At 32.3% G+C, this 20344-nt stretch overlaps 1 protein-coding gene across 1 annotated transcript in view; it reads left to right on the top strand.

Annotated features, from left to right (window-relative positions):
* Positions 1–437: 437 nt before the first annotated feature.
* LOC134705145 (adhesion G protein-coupled receptor L4-like) overlaps positions 438–20344 on the top strand; it is a 43825-nt gene continuing 23918 nt past the window's right edge. The window contains exons 1-12 of the mRNA XM_063563899.1: positions 438–522; positions 6806–6907; positions 7625–7728; positions 8129–8323; positions 10547–10618; positions 11047–11158; positions 13536–13661; positions 16044–16113; positions 16549–16657; positions 18584–18630; positions 19176–19293; positions 19912–20015. Coding sequence (XP_063419969.1) covers positions 438–522; positions 6806–6907; positions 7625–7728; positions 8129–8323; positions 10547–10618; positions 11047–11158; positions 13536–13661; positions 16044–16113; positions 16549–16657; positions 18584–18630; positions 19176–19293; positions 19912–20015 — 1244 coding nt within the window. The remainder of the gene's footprint in view (positions 523–6805; positions 6908–7624; positions 7729–8128; positions 8324–10546; positions 10619–11046; positions 11159–13535; positions 13662–16043; positions 16114–16548; positions 16658–18583; positions 18631–19175; positions 19294–19911; positions 20016–20344) is intronic.

Raw genomic sequence — 20344 nt, 5'->3', positions numbered from 1 at the left:
CGTCTGTCCGTCCGTCGTCCACACTTCGGACAATAACTCACAAATGTCCCTTTCCATTTTATAAATATAAAAGGTACTTGGTACTCAGAAAGTGTGTTGTGAACAAGATAGAATCTGTATTTTTATTTATAATTTGGGGGGGGGGTATTTGACAGGGCTCACACTTTTTCTAGTTGATCATATGAATTCATTAAAAGACAAGTTAAAAGAGCAACGGGCGTTTCATGCAATAAAGCGCAGCCCTTCATTGAGTCTTTGCTTACTCCTTGGTTTTGATTGTTATTGTCTTTCATATTGGTCTAAAATTTAGAATTGTATGTTAACTTTGTCAGCTATCCAATTGATTCCGACATGATTGTGACAAGCAAAATCTGTTTTGCATTAAAGATTCTAGGGTGATTTTAAAGGCTCAAATTGCAGAGTTGAAATTGACCAACATGAAAACCCAAACAACTGTTGGATGTAGTTGGAAAACTGACAAAGATTGCTCCGAAACCAGGATAATAAGTATATTTAATCCTAGTAAGTGGATACATGATTCCTAAAGATTCATGAGTGTTTTTTTTTTGTTTTATATCTTTCAAAATGTAATTGTATGGCTGTATATTTCATGAATTATTAAATAACTTATGATATTACATATAATTATTTGGTAAACCATTCATTCAATAAATAAGTATTTTTTTCAAATATGAAAAAAAAAAGAAACTAGAACAATCAAACCTTCGTTTTTTCTTGTTTGCTGTAACATTTACTTCATATTTTTTAAGGTTGAACTATGTCCAGTGCACGATGTTTTGTCGATATTGTCAACATTGCAATGTCAGCTTTATAGTGTCGTTATTGTGTTTACATTGTATCCTATCAATACCTGTCTGTTTACATCGTTCACATCGTAAACATCGCAATGTTAACAATATCTGTCAACATCGCGTTTATATTGTGTATGTAGAGTCTATACCTTTCTGTTTACAACGTTCACATCGTATACATCGCGATGTTGACAAGAAAGGTATAAAACATATCGTGTCAACATCGTGTTTATATTGTACATATAAAGTCTATATCTTTCTGTTAACATCGTTCCCATCGTATACATCACGATGTTGACAATATCATGTCAACATCGTGTTTGTATTGTATATTGAGTCTATACCTTTTTGTTAACATCGTTCACATCGTATACAACGCGATGTCGACATTATCGTGTCAACCGCGTGTTTATAATGTATATATAAAGTTTATACCTTTCTGTTTACATCGTTCACATCGTATACATCGCGATGATGTTTACAATATCGTGTCAACATCGTGTTTATATTGTTTATATAAAGTCTATACCTTTCTGTTCACATCGTTCGCATCGTATACATCGCGATGTTGACAAGAAAGGTATAGAACATATCGTGTCAACATCGTGTTTATATTATACATATAAAGTCTATATCTTTCTGTTAACATCGTTCCCATCGTATACATCACGATGTAGACAATATCGTGTCAACATCGTGTTTATATTGTATATTGAGTCTATACCTTTTTGTTTACATCGTTCACATTGTACACATTGCAATGTTGAAAATATTGTGTCAACATCGTGTTTATATTGTATATATAGAGTCTATACCTTTCTGTTTACATCGTTCACATCGTAAACATCGCGATGTTGACCATATCGTGTCAACATCGTGTTTATATTGTATATATATTTATATACTAGAACCCACCCGCGGAATCGCGGTCATTCAGAGCGTGGTTAAAAGTATGTCAAGTGTTGTAAGAAGAATTTTGTTAAAGATTTAATAACTGGAGAATTTCAGGAAAAGTATCAAAAGTCCTAGGTACTTGGGGACACGAAAATGTTTTCTATTAATTTCAATATGAACATACATTTAGTATACCATGAACATTCAAGTCAGGAGCCTGTAATTCAGTGGTTGTCGTTTGTTTATGTGTTACATATTTTTGTTCATTATTTTTTGGTACATAAATAAGGCCGTTAGTTGTCTCGTTTGAATTGTTTCACAATGCATTTCGGGGCCTTTCATTGCTGACTATGTGGTATGTGCTTTGTTTATTGTTGAAGGCCGTACGGTGACCTATAGTTCTTAATTTCTGTGTCATTTTGGCCTCTTGTGGAGAGTTGTGTTATTGGCAATTATACCAAATATGCTTTTTTTTAAATCAATGAATATTTGTAAAAGACTTAAATTGATGGAGAATTTCAGAAAAGGTATCAAAAGTCAGGTGCTGTGGAACAGGGCAATTGTTTTTCTAGCCCAGCTCCTCCTTTATTTTAAAAAAAATCCCGCTTTTTTTTTCTATTAATATTAATAACACATGTATAATTTGAGCGCTAAACTGTATATTATGAACACTCATTACTATAAATAAAGTTTATTTGATTTGTACTTTCAATTCTCAGTTTACTGGTCGATCCACGGCTGTCATTGCTATATTATACAGACTCTCTCTATTTAGTTATATCTCTGACCACCTTGAAAATGATAGCAGATAGAACATATAATTTATTTGTAGTATATGTATGTCCAGAGAATACAGAAAAACGCAAACCGGAAGTTTAATATGACTTAAAATTTCGCCCAATGACGGCATTTTTATCCGGATTCCTCTTTCTTGTTTTTCTCCCAAAATAATTCAATCTAAATAATCATAAAAATGGAGGACAAATGCGACTATGCACTGTACCTATAAGACACAGAGGCATGATGATTACTTTATTATGGAAAGAAGAGAAGCGACACACAAAATGAAATCTTCTCGTTTAATAGTATAGATATATATATGAAGTCTATTCCTTTCTGTTTACATCGTTCACATTGTATACATCGCAATGTTGACAATATTGTGTCAACATCGTGTTTATATTGTTAGATAGAGTCTATACCTTTTTATGTTTACATCGTTCACATCATATACATCGCGATGTTGATAACATTGTGTCAACATCGTGTTTATATTGTATATATATTTATATATAAACTCTATACCTTTTTGTTTACATCGTTCACATCGTATACATCGCGATGTTGACAATATTGTGTCAACATCGTGTTTATATTGTATATATATTTATATATAAACTCTATACCTTTTTGTTTACATCGTTCACATCGTATAAATCGCGATGTTGACAATATTGTGTCAACATCGTGTTTATATTGTATATATAGAGTCTTTACCTTTCTGCTTACATCTTTCACATCGAATACTTCGTTATGTTAAAAATATAGTGTCAACTGTGGTTGTTGTTGTATATGTTGTGTACAAGTTATCATTTTGTACAAATTATAATTTGTATTTTGACTTTGTACATATTGTAATTTGTACAAAAAGTGCTTGTACAAATTACAATTTTTTGTACAAAATAGGACAAGCATTCACTTATAACTTGTACAATAATTTTTCATGTGGATTTTGGTGAAAAAAGCATTGATACACATTATTGAATTGCAACTAAATGACCAGACAGTACACCTAAGTTACAAAATTCAAAAGTAGTTTTTTATCATTCGTTTGAGCAGGTGATTTAGTGATTTATTGAATCAGGTATTGCAAACCATCTTTTGACTCTCAAATCGATAACGACCTACTTTACAGGCATTTTAACTAATTCATATAGCTAGCGTTGAAGCTCAGGAACCGTTGCTGTGAATACACATGTGTATTTAACTGCTTTAAAACAAAATATGCAGACCAGACATACAGACTTTTATTTTATAAGAAAACTAGTTGGTGTAGTACTAGTATTATAAAATTATTAGACTCAATTGGCATTGAACCATCAATCATTTCAGAAACAAAAGTGAAGCGGAATAAGTCATGTAAATCCAATCTATGGATGTACCAATTACAAATATAAACTATTACTTGCTTTAAGAAACATTTGATTATATTATGGACTTTTAGGATCATCAAAACGCTGTATATGATCTTTCACGATACAAAATATGAAATTTTACAAATATAACATATTGTATAGTTTTCGAATAAAAACAAATTCTCAGAAATAACCATAAAAACTAGTCAAGCAGTACTATTGAATGATATTTTTTTGAAAGAAAAAGACGTTTATGTATTTTAAATTTTAAAAAAAGCCTATTTGTTTACTTTTTTTTTCTCTCAAAAATTTCGAAGATCAACCTGCCTTTTGTAGTTGTGACTGATTGATTGATTGTTGGTTGCTGTTTGTAGTTGTGTATAAACGGTGTATTATGTTAATAAGGTTTAGTGTGTGGTCAGTTAATTACAATTCTATCGTGTTGATCATTGCATTTTCCACCAAAATTCGTATTACAAACTGGTATAAACAAGTTATAAGTGAATTTTGGTCAAATTTTGTACAAATTGGAATTTTTACAGGCACGTTTTGTACGAATTATATTTTGTACAAAGTCTAAATACAAATTATAATTTGTACAATATTTTTGTACAAATTATAATTTGTACAAAATGATAACTTGTACACAATATATATACATTTGTTTCGTTCTTTTTTTTAAATAAGTTAAGCAGTTAGTTATATAGTTTAAATTGTTTTCCATTTGACATGTCGGGGTTTTAACTGTTAACTATGCGATATAAACATTGATCAATGTTAAAGGTCATACGGTTATCTATAGATGTGCCATTTCGTATGTATGTACTGGAAATTTGACTTATTTGCAATTATACCGACTCTCCTTTTTATATAACCTTTCTGTTCAAATTGTTGACATAGCAATGCTAACAATATTGTGTCAAAATCGTGTTTATATTTTATATTGAGTCTATGGTACGTATATAAACGTTAAACTAACTGCATTTCTTTGCACCTGTCCTTAGTCAGGAATCTGTTGTTCAGTATTTCAGTTCCTTGTTAATGGCAATACTTTGAACTATAGCGGTTTACCTATAAAACGTGTAACTTAAATGAAAAAGTTGTCTCATTTGAACTTATACCGCATCTTCTTATATGTATACATAGCTATGTTAACGATGTCAACGATTTACACAATATACAAGAATTCAAACAATGTCAACGATGTTGACACGACATCGTGTTAACATTGTAAACATCGCGATGTTAACGATGTCAACGATGTAAACAATATATAATGGTTCAAACAATGTAAACGATGTTGACACGACATCGTGCTAACATTGTAAACATCACGATGTTAACGATGTCAACGATGTAAACACTATATAAAAGTTCAAACAATGTCAACGATGTTGACTCGACAGCGTGTGTACATTGTATATATCGCAATGTTAACGATGTAAGCAATATATATAAGGGTTCAAATAATGTAAACTATGTTGACACAACATCGTGTTAACATTGTAGATATCGCGATGTCGTTAATATCGAATAAACATCATGCACTGGACATGAATGTTAAGGTTCGAATAATTTTTAATATATATATTATGATTTAAAAATATATATGGAACTTTTTAAATTTCTCTTCAATATGTAATATTGTATATACTTTAACGTATATTTCTTGGGAAACTTTGAAATCAGCAATGTCAATATGTCTTATTAAATATGTCAGAGTTAATGCGGGGTTCACACATTGCCGATTATTGCTCCCGTTTGAGATCCGACAGCAATACGACACGAAAAGTGAAAAAGTCGGATTAGTATCCTCAATTATCTGCAATGTCCTATCATTGTCTGAATACAGTCGCTTTAGTTCATAACAGATTCTTACGGGTCGGGAAGGGTCCGAATAGTTCGGCAAAGCACCCCGACAGTTAGGTGCGTCCCGTAACATTCGGGACAACTCAGCCGATTTTGTCTAGTCGGATTACAATCGTGGCTATGTCATGACAGATTCTGCTGTATCGGATCGAATTCCGAACAATGTCTTGTGTATTCTGGACGGTGATCCGGAGCAATATTTCATATTTGTTTTTTGTGCCGATTGAGTCCAGATTGCATCCAGATCTTGTCGATTGCGAACCGTTTTTTCCCGAAACCGTTCCGAAACAGTCCCGTTATTAATACGAAATTCGTCAACGATACCCACGTCAGAGTCTCGACAACTACAGAATACAATACGACTGAGACCAGACAAAGCCGTTTGCAATGCGATAGAGCGGACCGTGATAGGATTACGTTCCGACAGTACCTGATCATCCCGAATATGCCGACAGTTTTCGAACAAATAACTTCCGTCAGCGTCGGTTCACAGTCTGGTCACTGTCTGATCTCAGTCGGATTACATTCGGTAGAGTCGAGACGCAGTCGTGACAGACTCGGTCGAATTTTACCTGGCGAAAAATACAAATCGGATTAGAAGCGGATTCAGAACGGGATTATCGGGACTTATTCGCTTAGAAACGGTTGAATATCGGTGCTTCTTGAACACTATCTGATTGTTGTCGTGATCAAATAAAATTTTTTGGCAAATTTTAATTTTAGTTTGAATTTCCATCCACGATTCACAGGATCTTGATCAGACTTTTAATAAATTTTAATAGGGAATGGTCCTGTCAAGAACGGTAGTAAAAATCGTGAATGTGTGACCCCAGCTTTACAAATTTTGATTTAAGTTTTAATTTCCATCCACGACTCACAGGATCTTGATCAGACTTTTGATATATTTTAATCGGGGATGGTCCTGTCGAGGACGGTAGTAAAAACCGTAAATGTGTGACCCCAGCTTAAATGATCAGATGATGTCGTCCTAAGTGTGTATCATTTTAAAAATATAATTTGAGATCGCATCATTAATGTTTAAGTTACACAATTATATTATATAGTAATCCTCGTCATTATCAATTAATCTTCCAGAAGTAAACGCGTGTCTTGCAGAAATTGACGCAAACAATATCACATGGGAGACAACCCACCCTGGTATTACTAATGAGCAATCATGTCCGTCTGGATATACAGGTAGGTTATCAATTATATGATCATTTTTATAAATTTCCTGTTTAAAATTCCAGATTTTTTCGAAAAACAAAGATGTTCTCATCCCAGGAATAGATTACCTTATCCGTGTTTGGCACAATTTTCTGGAATTTTAGGTCCTTATTGCTGTTCAACTTTGTACTTGTTTGGCTTTATAACTATTTTGACTTGAGCGTCACTGATGAGTCTTGTGTAGACTAAACGCGCGTCTGGCGTATTTAATCATAATCCTGGTACCTTTGATAACTATATTCGCCTATCGTGCATGGTGTTTTATAGTAATGAAAATTGTAACAACACATTGACTACTAGTATTTAAGGTCTTTTGATCTGGCATTTTTAATAGGGGACTTTCTCATTTGACATTACCTTGAAGTTCGGTATTTTAGTTATTTTAGTTATTACTCTTTCGTATATAAATATTCTGTTTTCAATTAATTAAGACAAAAACAATGAGAAAAAAGTTGAGAATATCTACGATATAACTTCAAAAAAGGTGAATTTATTATGATATTTGGTAGGTATAAAATGTGACCTAGTATGAATGAGTTTAAGGCGACAATTTTTGCGAAAGCATTGATAAAAGAACCTTGATAGATAACCTTTAAAATAAAGTTGCTTAACCGTAATCAAGGAAATCATTTGATATGCAAATAAAGTAATTGTATAAAGTTTAATAAACTTTTTGTTTAATTACAGGTTTAGCTTCCAGATATTGCCAACTCAAAGATTTCAGAGGCACGTGGAGAGAACCAAACCTGGTTTCATGCACTAGAAAAGTATTCGCATCGATTTCGGATCAAGTAAGGCTATCAGATTGTCATTGCCTGAATTGTTTAAAAGATTACTTTTTAAACTTTCATTCAAAGCCAACTTAATTTAATGAATTTTACATCTGACTTAAAAGATTAACAATTGACAATATTTTGTAGTCTTTTTAAAATTTCCTATTGGTCATTATGTATATATTGGAGCATTTGAAATCAGATATAAAGTGTTTTAGTCATTCTGATCATGAACAAAATGAAGAACAATTAAAACGAACCAATTAACAATCAGACATCTGAAAATCCATGATAAAGTTGTTTTTTTATTGAAAAAACACCCGTGAATATTGAAGATTTCTGCTGTATAGATTTACGCCATAATCCGGCAAAAAAATCACAATAGTTTAAGATTAATAATTAGCTGAAATTATTTCAGCTACAGAATATTCAAGATGGCTTACAAGTGGATACATTAGCTAATTTGTTGAAAGTGTTTTCAGATGAGAGTAAAGACATTTTGAAAAGCAACAAATCGACTGCGAGTGATATCAGGTCCGGTGTAGAAATTTTAAGAACATCATCAAGTATTGTTTCTAATAGAGAAGAAATCATTACAAAAGAAGAAACAGACGTAAGAATTTTATTTCATAATATTCCCGGCAAAGATATTTGACTAATTTTGAGTTCAAATTGTGATTGAAGGTTGCAGAAATATCGACGCTTACTCTTTCCATGTACCCAGTCCGTTCATTGAAAAGTTCGAGCCATTCCCTCAGTTTTTGTTATCTTCATTTGAATCTTCTTATTTAATTCATGTCATATGAACATATGCAAACTATTGTTGTGTTTATTTCGATTATGGTTTTTTTTTTGTATTATTTAAATGAAATAGATCTGAAGTTAAAAAGCATTTGCATCAAATAGAATGATATGAATTACTTATTTTACCTTGCACTCTTTTTTTAAGTCACTTATTTTCAGGTTGAATATGTCATATCCTCTTTATATGTTGTTTTCACATCCAAAACAAATAACCACACATTTCGTACAACTATTTCAATATCATCTATACATATTGCAAATTCAGTCATTAAAAAATATAATAACTCAGAAAAGCTGTACCCGTGTGTGTCTTTTTGGGTGTAAAAGAGGGACAAAAGAAGAGTCTATCTTAAAGATAGAAAATAAACTGACAACGCCATGGCTAAAAATAGATAGACAAACAGACAAATCATAGTACAGAAGACACAACAAAGAAAGTAAAGACCACGCAACACGATCCCCACCACAAACTGGGGGTAATCTCAGGTGCTCTGGAAGTGTAAGCAGATCCTGATCCACATGTGTCACCCGTAGTGTTGCTTATGTTTTTACAAATCCAGTAAATAGTCTAATTCGGTAGAACACATTGGTGAAAATAGAAGGATATTTTAGTTACGACATAAGGTACATATCCGATATCATATGTTAAACGGTTATTCCATAACGGTCAACCAACTTGTGATAACATCCGTAAAATTTACGAAGGGGTGATTTCAACTTCACCATTTGGATATCTTGGTTTAATAACTTCCTTGTGAGTAGCAATCCTCTATCAATCTACTGTTAAAACCATTGAACCACAAATACCATAGTATTTTCTTCCATGCAATACTAAATGTTGCTTACCCAATTCAGCAGCCAGTAATTCAGTGGTTGTCGTTTGTTTCTGTCTTGTCTAAATTTTAGTTTCGTTTATTGCAGTGTCATAAATCAAGACTATTGTTTTTTCGATCAAATTTTATTTTATTTCGCCATGTCATTGCTGACTATACAATATGGATTTCTTAAGTTTTGAAGGCCTAAAGTGATATATAGTTGCCGAAATACGCTTCTATTAAAATACGTCTGTCAGTCCGTCGTCAACAGGTCGCACACAAACGCAAAAAGCTTTAACCAATTTGCAGAAAACTTTCGGGAATTATTTTTATCTATTGACGTGAGTTCCCTTTCGTTTATTATACATTTAACATTTCGGTTTTATTCATAAAGGGGGATTTTTCTAGTTATCGGTCAAGAAATCAAAAATTTTTTTAGCAGTTCTCATGAAACTTAATGAAGTGTTTATATCTATATACGTAGGCTCCATTTCAATTTTAATTAATTTTAGATTTTACATTTCCGAGTTATGGAATTTAAATCATAAAAAGGAGTGCTTTGAGCAGTTTTTAGTAAACTCCGGTGACTGGTTTATAACATCCCTTCAGTTTTTCATTAATTTCTGATATTGAGAAATATTGAATATCTTGAAAACATGAAAACGCGACGGGCGTATTATGCGCTCATTGTACAGCTGATAATTGAAATATAGTGTTGAATGATCAATGCAAGACCATCACAAAATAATGTTTTGCGTTTGGTGAAAACATGGTGGCATTGATTGCAAAAAGATATAGGGAAAGTTCTATTTCATCTTTCAACTCGAATGTTAATTTAAGCTGAGCAGGAATAGAGTTCTCTTTTCTGTTTGGTCGAACGGCATATGGCAGTTGTTATCTACAGTTCGTATCAATTATTTTTTGGCGTTTGCTTTTGGTTGCACTTCGGTAATTCTATTCTTCCCTCTGTTTTAGTTCACTTCGTGGATTTGTTTTGCTTAATTGAATTATGACTATTGGCTTTATTTATGACATGACAAGCATATGTTCCTGTACTCAAAAACTTTGAATGACCAGTTTGGATATGCTCAACACTACACTTGGTGTTACTCACATGGTATTGAAATGTCGATTTTCGTCTTCAAATAAAAGCTGCAAATGGTAGCTACTGTATCTTCGTGTTTTCTTTAAATGATTTACGATTGATTTTATTTAAGGACTTTTTTACTGCCACGGATAACATATTATCAAGTGAAACGGACAAATCATGGAAAGAATTCTATACCAAGGTTTGTTCTATCTCAAATTGTATCATTTAGGAATTTAAGAAGGCTACTATCTATCTTCTTAACAGATCAAAACTATTCAAAATTAATTCAAACTCAGATCAAGTCAAATATTGTGTAGAAGAAATAGAAAAAGAAGTAAAATCACAACACCTAGGAAAATTTAAAACGAAAAGTCTCTCCACTAGAATGGCAAATTCAAATGACAAAACACATCAAACGAATATAACCATATAATGAAAACTCTAGAGAAAAAATACTTGTGTATATATATCAAAGGATAAAAAAAAATAACGGACTTATTGTTGGACTTAGATTATATTTTTGAATACATAAGTCTAAATCGTCTCGCTTCAATGATGAAAGTACCAAAAGTAAGCTCTTTAATTGCACTCTAATCGTTTCACGCTTTTTTATTTCATTTCACAAAGACTGGAGAAAACAAGGCTGGTCAAATGATGAGCATTGTGTCAAATGTTAGTGATTCAGTTTTAAAGTCACTCAAAAAGAACGAATCTAGAAGTATTGTAGGCGAAAATATTGGTAAGTCTTATTGTATTCCTTTATTAGACTCGTAGCAGAGTGAGTTCTGCTTATTATGCATCTTTAAAATACAACTTTTCTTAAACAGAAAAGTGTAATATAGTGTTTGGTGCAGTTTAGTACTATGTTGTTTTATGAGCAGTTCCTCTCGTTTTAGATTTTTCTGTCCTAAAATACGGTTATCACATTCATAGCTACAATTGTTGTCAACATACGTTAGTAATGCTTAATAACTCAGCCACGACCTGAGTGAGCTCAGCGAATGGTCTAAGAAATGGCTGATGTCCTTTAACCCAGCAAAAACAGAAATAATGTTGATTTCATACATTGAAACTCCAGAAATGTATTTCACTCTCAATGGTAAGAAGATTGAAGTTACAGACTTCCACAAACACTTGGATGTTACATTTAGTAAAGATGCTAAATGGAACACCCATGTGGAAAATATCATAAAAAATGTATCTAAACATTTAAATGTACTTAGAAAATTAAAGTACATGATAAGTAGGAGCAACTTAGAAACGTTTTAATTGACTTTTATTAGACCGCTACTCGAATATGCATGTGAAGTTTGGGATAATATGGATGTGGGCTATTGTAAAAAAAAATAGAACAGCTGCAGCTTGAGGCAGCCAGAATTGTAACAGGTCTTCCTATTTTTACAAGTAATAGAATTATTTATGATGAGATTGGTTGGGAAACTCTAGCTGAACGAAGAGAAAGAAGGAAATTACAATTATTCTATAATATTCAACATAATAATGCACCAGCCTATCTTTGCAATTCAATTCCACCAACAATCCAAAGTACAGCTGTTTATCCATTACGTAATGGGAATGATATAATATACCCTTTTTGTAGACTTTTATTAACCCTAGAGTCCTTTATACCTTCAACAATACGACTGTGGAATAACTTTAATGTGGTGACACGCAACATTGACTCTTTAGGTAAATTTAAAAAAATCTTAAATTGAATTCAAAAGCCCAAGTACCAAAACATTATGACTTTGGCAATCGTAAGCTCAATATTATATTGACACAACTTAGGTGCTCAGCTTCTTTTTTGAACTATGATCAACATTATTTCAGATCCGTTTTGTAGTTGTGGTGCTAAGTTCGAAGATTCACGTCACTTCTTTTTTTATTGTCTTAATTATTCGAATATTAGAACCAAATTATTTAATAATCTAATTGGTTACCAGATAACTCTCTACTAAATTTGAACACCTTAACCTCCGGCGATAAGTCGTTAACTAATGTTGAAAATGAAAGAATTGTAAGGAATGTATATGAATTTATTAAAGAGTCTAAAAGGTTTCTAATCTTGTAATGTAGCACATTATAGAGTGCAAATACAAGCATATTGTGTATTACCACTCACATCATCACACACCACCTTTTCAGAGTTCAAATAATTTATATATATATGCATAATGTATTGTTTGTATGCATGCTTTGTAAATATTCTATTGTTATAAATTGTTATGGGAGAAGACTTTATAAGTTTGATTAACTTGTGTCTCATCCCTTTTGCACATTTACGCAAATAAAATATGTTTAAACAAAAACTAAGCTTAATAACATTAAAGGATAACCAGCAATCTCTTTTACCAGTTAATGTAACACGTTGTGATCGGGAATATAGGGAATAGTATGTCCGTCTTTTTGCATGTCCATATGCTTTGCTATTGTAATACATAAAATGGTTTGATTGATATTGATGAAAATTGGCAATATTGTACAACACTGCCCGAGTATCTCCACAATTGTTATGCGGGTAGAACAGTTTAAAGGGGAGATAATCGTAAATCTTTTTGTGATAAATTAAATTTCTAACTTGAAACAAAACAGAAGATCAAACTAGGAATCTGAGTTGCTATTTTAATTGTTCAGAACTATGATTTGTTGATACAAAATAGAAGATGTGGTATGATGGCCAAAGAGACAACTGTCCACAAGATACCAACATAGTTTGACGCACGTAAACATTGTTTCATCGAATTATTCATTAAATGAATATTTGTCATCAGACATCAAGAGGTATTTGATTGATTTTGAAAATAATAACTGTGTAATTAACGTTTGGATTTTGATTATATTTCCACTCAGGCATTACAAAGCAAAATATAAATCTTAAGTTATAGGGTTGATAGTTTTATATGGAAGTATCAAATATCTTATTATAAGTAAAAGAAACATATAAAAATAAAATGCAGTTGTAAAAAAATTTAAAAAAAATAAAGACTGTATTATAATTGAATTGAAAAGTTATTTTAAGGACATTTTTTGCTTTTCATAAATTTACCTCTTGGTCTTACAATTTGTGTTGATCCTTTACATTATTTTGGATAATACAACTTAATTCTTTATTTCAGTTTTAGAAATCGGAAATGCAGATATTGGTGACGTTAGGTTTCCAGGGAATGAAATTCGAAATAAAACAACGAGTTTTCAAAACAAAGTAGTTCTATTAGATAAGACAATTACTGATAGTTTAAAGAGTGAGAATAATTCATATATTGACATTTACATTAAATGATATAAACTTTTGAGTAAATATCATAATATGTATAGATATGCTTATACTTTTAGTTAATGACAATCACACATTTTCTCTTCTTTTTCTTTTGGAGGGGGGGGGGGGGGGGGGGTATATTCCTCTCAGAACCGAAATTGGTTGGTCGGACAACATTTTGATTGATATAGAGTTCATAACAAAACATTTTCGTAATGCCCGCGTCACACTGTCCCGATTTTTATATACGATGGACACCCGAATGCGAAAATTGTAAGTTCGTACGAAGTTGTTCCCGATCTCGTTTATATACCAAAAAGTGACCGAAGCAAGTACGATGAATAACGAAGTCTATACGATGGTGCCGAAATTATATACGATAGCAAAAGATGGACATACGAAGGTTAACCGAAGACGGGTATTTAAGCTTCATATCCCAGCCGAAGCCTACACGATGGATCACGAAGGCTACACGATGGATTACGAAGGCTACACGGTGGATTACGGTGTTGGCTCGATGGCCATACGATGTCTAAAAGACGTCGTGTACAGCTTACGGTGTTACTCGTTAAGAACATGTTAAGCGCTATTGACTTTAAAGTTCAAAGGTCAAGGTCACAGTGGCAGTTGTAATACAAGGCAATATCACCCTTGTGTACACTCTAAAACCAATATGCTTCAAAAGATTTTAACCACATTTGGTATATTGTTCCTCCTTGTAATTATCTGACATTTTTTACGTTCAAAGCCAAAGATCAAGGTCATGCAGATGGACTTGTTTTTCTCCTTGAAAAAGCATAATACACAGGATATAAGTTGCTCATTTGTTTACCTGCATGTTCTAAAGACAATATTAAAGGTATTTCAAGTTACTGAATGTTTTAATTGATTTCTTAAAAAAATGTTTATGTATCAAATATGCATATTCAATTTACCATTTTCTGCATGTGTCATATACAAATATAGTGTCCATATTTGTCTCCAATATGTTACATACGAGAGGATGCCACGCTCGGCATTGCCTTGTTTGAACTGTAAAATGTATGCACTAGTCTGAATAATCACCCATAATAATGCCCATATTTACTGATCTATCTTAAAGGTAAGTTAAGGGGTTCGTTGATCCCTTTTATTCAAAAAGAGCTCTTCATAATAATATAGAAAAAATATGCGGCAAAATATCACATATAGAAAACAAAAAGGTTATGGAGTAAACATTCGTGTGACAATAACTCAGACGATACATAAAAAATCAGATTAATGAAGAAAAAGTGGGTTTCCCTATATACGTGTTCCTGCATTGTTGGTGTACGAGGCGCGTTTATGATTTTCATTATGTTACTTGATATGAAAAAATGACAAAAAATAATATTTTACTTGTAAAAGTAATTATTGAGCCTGTAATAGCTGCACTTCTTGTTCCATTTAAATCAATAGAAACAACGCTGTCGCATTTCTTGTTCTCATAGAATCATATGATATGAGCTCCATGTTTTGTTAACGTCTTTCTTAACTGTCATATTAGACTGACCAGTGCATATTGCGCATGGCACTTTACATGTATTTTAGCGCAAAAATTAACTGACATTTAGCTGGATTTATTGCCGTCGTAGTTCCTTCTTGTCGCCTTCGTACTTTTATTCGATGAAAACACGACGGGATTACGAGGTCTTTACGAAGTCGTGTTGCCATCCTTAGACCTTCGGGTAGCTTCGTGATTCATTCGTGTAGACATCGTAATGTCAAAACTGCCCGATGGAAACGATGGAAACACGAATGAAATACGACGTTCAAAGATGCATTCCCGGTGACATTACGATAGCGAGGATGGTGATACGAACTCAATACGAACCATAAGTATACTTTTTGTTCCCTAATCACAACAATACTGGAAAAAAATATAATTTCTGGCATTACAAATTATAAGCCTGATATCTTTAATACGTTTCTTTCACAAAGTGATTAATATTAAGTTGCTATTATACATTTATACTACAACTTGAATACTCCAAGTTGTCCCAAACATTGTAACAAATGAAAGGGATGTTTCATGCAAAGTCGATTTAGTATCACGTCACTTTTTCACAGTTTTTGATTTAGTTTAAGGATGGAATGTACGTTTAATTGTTTATGTTAATATATGCATAAATGTGTGTTGTAATTCTTGGCTTCAGTATTAAAAACAAAACATGGTCGATCTCATAAACATATCAACGTTTTTGTAATTGACACGAAATAGTAGAAGGGTTCAGTGAACTTCGCCGAACTTCGCACTTTCCCAGTTTCTAAGCCTCATACAAAGTGTTGATACATTTTAGAACATAGACCATATATAATACAAAACATATTTATACATCTATGTTTACAGCAAATGGTACAATACAGTACTCAGCGGTGTTATATAAAACAATGTCACAACTGCTACCTACCAGTAACAAGTAATGTATATAATACCAAAAATAAGTAGATAAAGTATATTTGCCAATGAGACAACTCTCCATCAGAGACCAAAAGGTGTAGAAAAATAACCATTGCATGCCATAGAAAATAAGTAAACCCATACCGCATATAAAGCTCTAATAGTCAAACTCCAAACGGAACAAAACCGGATGTTTTAATCATGAAAGCGGCCACTTCACAGCATGCAACACTTATCATATGAATCCATGCTAAGTAAAATATTTGCAATTGATTTTAAGATTTAAGTTTCAATTTCATTCCATTTCAATAATATCAAGTTTCACTCAAAATAACATCCTTTTCAATTTAGTATGTTTCAGAATAAACCGAATTTTGTTGTGTCTATTGTTCTTCTGATCAAGAAGTTGTTCAAGCATAATCATACTGATGACATTGTTTCTATTTTTTTACAGCGCGTCACAGAACATAGTTGGATCACCAGTTATGGCGTTTTCAATTCCGCATGATCAAATTTTACAAAAGCTTAGCCCACCTCTCCAGCTACATTTTGAAACAATTAAGGTGTTGTACTAGTATTCGTTTATGTCCAAATAACATAAGCAAAAACAAATCCAAATATTTGCAAACCTTTCAATTATGTAATCATGAGTTGGGGAAGTTGTTGATACCCACAGTAATCAGTTTTTCAAATTATTTGGAAATTAAATGTGTGGTAAGGGTCTTTTGGGGCCTCCAAAATAATTTTGAATTAAAACTGTTTAAAGTGAATAAAAAAGATATGAGTGACTTTTTTGTACATTTTACAAGCAACACAGATCAAACGTAGAGTTTTTTTGTGACTTTTGATCCCCTCTCCCTCTCCCCGAATGTGACTGACCGAAGTAAACTGATCACTGGGTTGGTACTTAAATGAGCATCAAAAAATATTCCAGATGTTAAGTAGAATGTGCTTTCCCTTCCGGAGTACCAGAGATCACCAACAGTTTGCATAAATTGCTCTTGCAACAGTTTAAATGTTGTTTTTTGTGGTTTTGTATTTTCTATACTGGTAATTAGTTATCAAAGGTACCAGGATTTTAATCTTAAAAGTAAAAGTCTTGTCTTTTCACCGTCATGAAAAATTTGTTTTAATCGCAAAATGTATTGTTCGGTTATATTTTAGAGTCAGTTTATTATATTCCCGTGCTTGCATTTCCTATCATGATTTTCTTGAAAGAGGGTTACTGCTCACAATAGTTTAAGCTATTAAACCAAGAGTTCCAAATGGTGAAATTGAAATCATCCTTTCGTAAATTTTACGGACGCCATCACGAGTTGGTTGACCGTTATAGAATAACCGTTTCACAAATGATATTTGATATGTTCCTTACGTCGTAACTACAATCCCCTTCCCTTTCCTGAATGAGACCTACCGAATTAGACTATTTACCGGATTTGTTATCACATAAGCAACACGACGGGTGCCACACGTGGAGCAAGATCTGAGATCACTCCTAGTTTTTTGTAGGGTTCGTGTTGTTTATTCTTTAGTTTTCTATGTTGTTTCATGTGTACTATTGTTTGATTTTTTAATTATAAGCCATTGCGTTGTCAGTTTAATTTCGATTTATTTTAGTTTGACTGTCCCTTTGGTATCTTTTGTCCCTCTTTTATTATCATGATCGATGGTTTATGCATTTGGTGAAGTCTTACTGTTTAGATAAAGCGTAAATTTCCAAACCCCATTTTTTTGGGTCCGGTTCGGGTTGCTCAGTTTTTTGTTTTATATATTGTGCTGTGTGTACTGTTGTTGGTTTGTTGGTCTTTTTCTTTTTTTTAGTCGTGGCGTTGTTAGTTTCTTTTCGACTTATGAGTTTGAATGTCCATTTGGTATCTGTTGCTTCCTTTTGGCAGAATTCTCTGGATTGCAAATAAATCTATTCCTTTGAAGAATAGACTGCAGGGTTTGGAATTCAGATTTCATTTGTTTACAAAGTATCAAAGGGATAAAGATTTGGCTTGTCAACATATCCAGTAAATGTTTATGGTCCTGAAAAATAATGAAAACTACCTGTTTTCAATTATTTTGTGAGACCTTGAAATCCTTAATATTTATAACGTCATATTAAGACTACAGATATGAAAACAAAAATAGAATCTTTTTTCCTAGTCACTGTTTAACTATGTTTATAAGTGATATCAACATTAACATGCACTTTGAAATTATGGCTATGAATAGGGACCAATGTAAAACTTGGAATTTTTCGAGCGTCACTGATGAGTCTTTTGTAGAAGAAACGCGCGTCTGGCGTAAATATTAAATTTTATTCCTGGTATCTATGATGAGTTTATTTGTTGACCCTTCTCCTTTGTTACGCCTTTAGTGTTTTTCTCGTTATACCATTATAGAATGTGTTCCTGATGGAATATCATAAATTGTAAGATGTGACTTTACTACTCTTGTTAATTCTAAGTATTAATTTAAAATTAATTTTATTCGTCTTGTAGTCAAACCTCACAAAGAAGCATTGTTCTTTTTGGAATTTTGATCTACCGTAAGTACTATAAATGTCATGAAGTAAATGTTTTTGGTTGTGGTTTTTTTCAAATGGCACATAAAGAAACTTGACATTTCTACACTTGATTAAAGTCAGTTAAGAGATATTAATGCTTTGAAAAACATCGGAGTTCACCCGAAACTACATATGTATTAAACATAAAACAATGAGGCTATGCTTATTTAGAAGATAGCACTCATATTCTATAGACATGGTCAGCATCATATAAACAATGTTCATTTGTACACAAAATAATAATCCATTAATCAAATCCTACATAATAAGTAAACATAATTTATACTTGTAGATGGGTAAATGAATATATATTTGACTATGTTTTGCTTACAAAAACTAATAACACAAGCACAGAACTTAAAGGAAAATTCAAAACTGAAAATCCCTCGGCAAATGGCAAAATCAAAAGCTCAAACATATCAAAAGAATGACATACAACAGTTTTGAGCCCATTTTTTTTTAAAGATATCGTCAACTAATCTCCATAGAGGCCAATATAAGAGTCACTACATATAAATACATTCCAGGAATGGTGGTAACTGGGCTACAGATGGATGTGAAACTGCCTATATGAATGACAGCATTACTGAATGCAGATGTAATCATTTGACAAACTTTGCAGTTATACTAAGCTTGGAAGATATAGTAAATAGATTATAATTATATTATGTAAAATATTGTTATAAGAATTAAGTACTGCATTAACTTGAAATATTTCTTTGTTTTTAATAGATATAGGAAGATGTGGTGTGAGTGCCAATGAGACAACTCTCCATCCAAACAACAATTCAAAAATTAAACCATTTAAGTTTATATTTCTATACTCCGACTTATTAAGTAGGGCTATATTGCAGTATGTTTGTCATCACAATTTTTTCAAATACCAAAGAAAAGAACGGCTTAAAAATTTAGAACTGTAACATTAGCGTTTGTTTAATTTTTGTATCTGTCAGACACAAACATTTTGTTTTCTGCTAGTTTGAACTCATCGATACATTACACCACTTTTGAACAGACTGATTTGATTTCTGGTCTACATCCCGATAGGGATGACTTGAAACATGAACGCACTTCTTTGATCTTTCTCACACCTATTACCTGTTTTCTGTTACTTCAGAATGCGCGTGACTAAGTGTAACGCAATGGGTTTAAATTCCTGTCTGACCGTCATCATCAAACACTGTTAATTTTAATTTCATTAATTTGTATATTCATTTTTTTTCTTTCTTTTTTTAACTTTTTTTCTGATTTTTTCATTAACAGACAGACGAACATCACCAAATAATGTCGACAATGTCTTTGGTTGGCTGTATCATATCATTGATATGTTTATTCATCACAATAGTGGTATACAGTTTAGAATGGAAGTGAGTAGAAATCTTTTTATATAGTTGTTATAGTATTATAGTTTTCAAATTGACAAAAGGGAAATGAAACCCAATTGATATAAATATTTTTGGAAAATGTTACAAATGCAGGTCACTTTTATTGCGAGACAGAGTGGGAGACTTATAATTATTTCCCTCTCATTAGAAAAGGGAATATTGCACTTACAAACAAAATAGTTAAAGTACTTTTAAAAGAATCAACTGATTGCAAATTTGTAAGATTACTTTTTGATGAAAACCTTTTATCATTGTGTCCTTCACCATTGCTGATTGCATGTGAAGTGTAGAAGAGTTTTATAAAGCACTGC

The sequence above is a fragment of the Mytilus trossulus genome, chromosome 1 (genome assembly GCF_036588685.1).
Source record: "Mytilus trossulus isolate FHL-02 chromosome 1, PNRI_Mtr1.1.1.hap1, whole genome shotgun sequence".
Lineage (NCBI taxonomy): Eukaryota > Metazoa > Mollusca > Bivalvia > Mytilida > Mytilidae > Mytilus > Mytilus trossulus.
This window is presented reverse-complemented; position numbering and strand designations above follow the sequence as displayed.